The 6,000-nt window shown below is 36.6% G+C and overlaps 1 protein-coding gene across 3 annotated transcripts in view; it reads right to left on the reverse strand.

Moving 5' to 3' along the window:
* DEF6 (DEF6 guanine nucleotide exchange factor) overlaps window positions 1-5,537 on the reverse strand; it is a 48,885-nt gene extending 43,348 nt beyond the window's left edge. The window contains exons 1-3 of one of the 3 annotated variants that reach the window (XM_063453074.1): window positions 5,258-5,537; window positions 3,158-3,298; window positions 2,105-2,281 (exon numbers count right to left, since the gene is read on the reverse strand). In XM_063453074.1, coding sequence (XP_063309144.1) covers window positions 2,105-2,281; window positions 3,158-3,190 — 210 coding nt within the window. In that variant the 5' untranslated portion in view covers window positions 3,191-3,298; window positions 5,258-5,537. The other 2 variants (XM_063453073.1, XM_063453077.1) reach the window with 2 other exon arrangements.
* Between the last annotated feature and the right edge of the window lie 463 nt (window positions 5,538-6,000).

Genomic DNA, 6,000 nt, shown 5'->3' on the forward strand with positions numbered 1-6,000 from the left:
CAGGCTGAATTTTGTCCCCTGTCCGGCTCTGAATAAGTGTATTTTAAGGTGACTCAGGACATAAACCCTTTCCTTGTAATTCTATTGTACAGTTATATTAATTATATTAATTTTTGTGGCATTTTTAGAACTGTATAACTGTAACTTAGTACATGTTTATGTACTCAACTGTAATGAGTCGGCCGGGGAAGGTGGAGTGCAAGTATTGCACCCCTCAAACCATAATTCTATGAAGGTCCTTTTACCATTCCAATCACTTTGCACACCCATCTGGTCAGCTCTGCCATACAATCTGCTCCCTCTTCCTATACAGTCTGTTCCCTCTCCCTTCGACGTTGCTCCCACACTCTGCACCCTTTCTTTCTCTCTCTTTCACACTTTATCAGGCTTACTGAATTCATCAAAACAGTCCCAAAATTCAAGGCCTGTCCCATCACCTCAAATTTGTTCACTGGTGTCCCACTATTGAGGACACCAAGGGATTGTCATCATTAGATGTACTCACTCTATGTTCAGGGCAATAGGTACCTGTAAAGAGCACTGAAAAAGTGCTCCATGCATGTTCTATTCTCAGTGAGCCAGCCTGGATGACTGAAAGCCAGCCTGGCATGCATTCACCCCAGGATGACATGCCAGTAATTTTGGCAGATTTGCACCCTTCCCTTTAGGTAAAGCCAGTTAATGATAGCGTAACTGGCCTACCCCCTTTATCCCCACAATTCATTCCTTAACTTGCATATCCTGCTCTCCACAGCCTCCTCCACGCAGTTCTGGATCACTGATGCTGTTTGGGGATGTGTTGATCCACCATGTCCCTGCCCCCTCTATGCACAGCATTCTGCTGCTGTGCATCACAAGGTACTAAGGAGGCTGGAGCCCTCTGTCACCCTCCTTCACTAATGGTGACTGTGCACAGCCTACTAGTCAGCATGGACTTAATCATGGGCTTAATCATGGGATAGTTGAAAGATGTCCCTCAGCTATTATTCTACCCCATTTGGCTCATTGTGTGAGATCATAGGCGGCTGCCTAATTGGCCAAACACTGGAGATGTCTCTGAGTACAAGTGCTATGGTGTTGCAGCTCTGATGCTGGTGGTCACCAGCCTGCCTTGTGGCACACAATCAGCCTGCCACTTGAGGACAATTGTCCGCTCACTACACCACTGAGTAAAATATTTTTTTTTTTTAATTAATAAAACTAAAAAACTTGTATTGCCTTTCTGTGCCCATTTTCATGAAGCCAAACTTTCAATTCATCATTTGACATTACATGTATTAGATAGGGTACCAATGCTAAGAAGAAGTGGCAATAAGATAAACTAACGTTAAAGAAGGTACACCACCTGTATAGATTTGTTAGTATTCGCATGCACAATTTTATAAATTATAAGCAAAATATAGGCTCATTGTGGGTACTACTTAATAAAAGGGGCACACTTATATTGTGGGAACGATTTACTAAATTGTGTGCACACTGTACATCTTCTAAGTGGAAAAAAACATGTTCAGCCATATGCTGTTTCAATCATGAAAATCATTAATAAAGATTGCTGCAAGCTAAAAAAAAAAGTAGTGTTACTGACAATTGTGATGGCTTGATTAGTTCTGACTGCTACAGATGCCTGAAATTAATAAAATGAGTATACCAAAAATTAGTTGAAAAAAAAACCTGACATCTTAAATTTTATTTCATTTTGATGCCCTATCCCAAAATAAATGGGTGCTTATACATACACTTTAGTTTATACAATGCTATCTACTTTTCCCCTAGAAGTACAAAAGTTGTATTTCCTGCGTAGCTCAAGTTGAACTTTGTGAGGTCCACCTTGTGCACAGAAATTCTGGAAAATTAAGTTTACACAACTATCTCAGACTTCCCAGGTCCAACTGCAGGACACATCACGTTTCAGACTTCATCTTGCATTTCTGCAGGCACCCAAAGCAATGGAACACTTTTTAAAACACAGCTTTCTTTTAAAACGATGCATGGGTATTATTGAACTAAAAGGACCAGTGACCAGAAACGAGCCATTGACTATACAGTTTCAACCTTTAACAAACTGAACAAATTCTAAAGCACAATACACATATATTTGCTTTACCTCATCGGGGACCATAATGAGAGGGTACGAATCTTCAGATAGATAATTAAAGAGACACCATAGACGAAAGGCATCTTTTGATGGCAGCACCGTTCCTTCTGGGTGATAGTTCTTCTTTGCTGTCAGAGTCCAGCACAACTCATGAAAGTGTTCCTTTACAAACGAACCATCAACTACCTGATTGTAGATGGATAAGGGTGGTATTAGCAGTGTCAGAAAAAAAAGTGTTAATGTAATTGACAAGAACATTGGAATGAGAATGCTATCAATGCGGGAGAGAGGGAGAAAGAAAAAGAGAGAATTCCTTTTTGCAGTCTTAAGTTATAGGATGATGAAAAAAGAGGAGTGAAGAAGATACAGGTTAATTATTTTGAACATATCTCCTAAGTAATGGAACTTAAATTGTATAAAAAAAAAAACTTGGAGAAGACTAAAAGTAACACAACAATCCATGCCCAGTCAAAATTGAAAGGGCAAGCAGAGCCTGAGCATGGTACTTAGATCTGGATCCTTTGGAGAATACAGTGTCTAGCGTCTTCTCCAGTAAATGGATTAGATCATTAAATGTAGGCAAATTAGCAGGAAGGAGATAGTTCCCCTTTAAGTAAAAAATCTCACACGTACAAGTGTGTTTTATAGGTGGAGCATAAAAACGATGCAGGGATATTTATCAGTATTTGTAATTATCCTTTTTTTCCCCTTTCTTTCTTTTTTCTTTGATTTCACATGTGTGATATGCACCGTTTTTATATAATTTTGTCTTCCTTTTTTATGGTATTAAAATTATTGTTATTAGTTTGTATTTATACTTTTTTGTTTCTTTCCTGATAGACAAACAGAAGCTTTCAGATCGATTTTCCACCTAGTTATATAAATACTTTTTTGGTATGTTTTAAATAAAAAAAATTGTGTTTAACCCTCAAGTTTGGGATACGAGATTGTGCTCATCTCAGCATTGTAACATCATTACACTCTAACATCTACTCCCTGTTTACTTCTACTTTTTGTCTTGATATTTGAAAGTAAGAGGAATTTTATTAACCAGGGTCCCACCTTTTCCAATATATACTGGTTTAGATAGGGCATGTAACCCTGACTAGATACAGGGCCATCATCATCATCACGGAAGTGGTCTTCGAGGGCAACTGGATCATGAGGTATGCAGAGCACAGTGTACAGGTTGTGGGACAGCACCTGTCAAAGAGAAGAGTGCAGCTCATATTCAACACTCACAATAGAGATAAGACAACATGGCTATCAATATGAGACAGAAAAATAAGCAAGCAAGCTTATAATCCATTTCTAATAAAAAAGAAAAATTTAATAAAAAAAACGAAGGAAACACAAAGCACATAATAAGCATAGCTGACATTGTACACACTATATTGTGCAGTATTTTCCCCCCACCCTTACCACTTCCGTTTCTCTTTGCTATTTCCTTTTCTGCTGAGGTTTTCCTGCTGTTTTATGATTGAGTGTAAGAAACCATATTCATATATTAAAATTCATATTGATATACACTGACACATTTTCAAGGACAATGAGCAATACAAAATATACACAAAAAACAAAGGACTAAACAAACATATACATACATACATACATATGTAAATATACATAAATACAACAAATGTTATATAAACACATGCACAAATAACACAAAGCAATTCATTACAACACACACGTACACACATAAATGCATACATATGCACCAATTTGCATATCACAAAACACAAACGTCTTGGCAAAGGTCTTTTTGCTGAAGTAGCAATGTTTTGTAATTGTTGCATACAGAGACAGACCAACATAGAAATGGATGTACATAAACATACACATTTAAAATAGATGCCTAGCACAGAAATCTTATCTAATAATAAGAAAAGGGAACATAATAAGATAAGCTTCAAATAAAGCACAAACAAAATAGGAATGAAAACACAAAAACAGCAAATAGGCATACACAAAAAAAAAAAAAAACCAACAACCCATAACTTAATATGTAAAAAGAGATGAGTAAATAATTAAATAAGCAGAGTGAAACATTACATGCACTCACCTTGAAAATATATGTATATAGCTGGACTATAAAGTTTACAATAGATTCTCTTTTAAAACAAATTAATTAAAACACAAAACTTAATTTCTATTTATAATCCCTGATAATGAATAATAATTCAATGAGAGACACGGAAATTAACAGTCATGTAGACTAAATATAATTGCTACTACAACTATATTTTACCTTCTTGGATACTTTCTAGCAAAATGTGGATCTGTACCGTCACCTCCGTCACTTTCTGTTCCCTTAAACAAAATTATCCATCACCCTGCTTTCTAAGCTCTGTGCTACTTTTTTTCCATTGATCTAGTAACATTTAGGGATTAATCACAAAACCTTTGTGTTTTATAAAAATGTACTCAGCCAATACAACTTGGAGGTTTTATCTAAGAAATGTGTGTGCAACAATTCAAGTCACCAAAACTTGCTGTTTAGTGAATAGAACCCCTGGCTCGCTACCTCTTTATCATTTACTCCTAGTTGTCCTGTTCATCGATCAACAATTTACTGATTACCTTCAGTGCCTCATATTCTTCCGTGTACTAACAGTGTTATTCACTAAAGTGAGAATTCAAAGTGAATTTTAAATTTAAGGCCAAAGAAGTAGAACTGGAAGTATAACTGACTTAGAGAATGTTTCCATTTCGGCTACTTTTGACAAAAGTTTGAAATTCACTTTGAATTCTCCCTTTAGTGACTAGTAAAATGTCTTATCCTGCATACAAGAAAAATATCTATGATTCCACTCACCTTAAGCTGGGATTTTGAAACCTTCCCACTCTTCTCTGTGTCCAATGAAGTGAAGGCATACCACACTGATTTCAGGAGCTCGGTCCTCAGGGACATGCTGTTCACACACACTCCTTTAACAAACTCACACAACTAGACCATATGAACTATGCCACACCACAAAAAAACTTTGCTATTCAGAAAAACGCCTTAAAAGCACTTAACGTACGAGAAAGCTGCAATGCTGTACAGAATTCAAACTTTGATAGTTTCTTAACTTGAAAAAGAGAGGTATTTAAATTCCTATTTAATTCTGAATGAATTGAATCTCACATTTGTAATTAAAAGTAAAAATGGGTACTTACGCAGCGATCACCCAAATTGCATATGTAGTAATATAAGGCCTACAGTGGTCTAACAGTTTACAGAAAATTAACAATCTAGCACAAATACCATAACCCCCTTCATATGTACATATTGTGACACACCTCTACTCCCCAATATACAAACACATACACAAATTACTAGTACTCCCCCTCACATACACTCTATCACACTATGCTTTGCAATGATGTGCTCTGACAGACACAGACACCACTACGACATGCTCTATTGCACCAGCTAACACAACCACACATGCATTAGTACAAGGGGAAACAAAGCAAACCCAATGCTTTTCTCAGAGACGTTTTCAAAAACGTCTACCACTTCCTGCTGACACAGCCACCCAAGAACGAGGAGGGTTAATGTGCACAGAGATGTACACCATCTCAATAACGGTGTCGTAATTCTCATTGAAAACTGTTACAGACTGAATTCTTTTACAGCACTGTGTTATTTAAAGATTTGAAATACTCAGCAACATTACATAATTAAGCATACTGATTGTAAGGAAATATTATGAACACTATAAAAATAATTCAGTGTAATCCTTATTAGTCTGTAGCAGTGGTTTCCAACCTTTTTGAACCTTGGAAAATTTTGGAGGTTCGACATAATAATATATGTGGTTTTAATCCCCAGTTCACCTCCTCTAACGTTACTCCACAATTGCAATGTGTGACCTTATTTTTCTCACATTGAGTTTGTCTTATTAAAGACTATGTTG

The sequence above is a fragment of the Pelobates fuscus genome, chromosome 1 (genome assembly GCF_036172605.1).
Source record: "Pelobates fuscus isolate aPelFus1 chromosome 1, aPelFus1.pri, whole genome shotgun sequence".
Classification (NCBI taxonomy): Eukaryota; Metazoa; Chordata; class Amphibia; order Anura; family Pelobatidae; genus Pelobates; species Pelobates fuscus.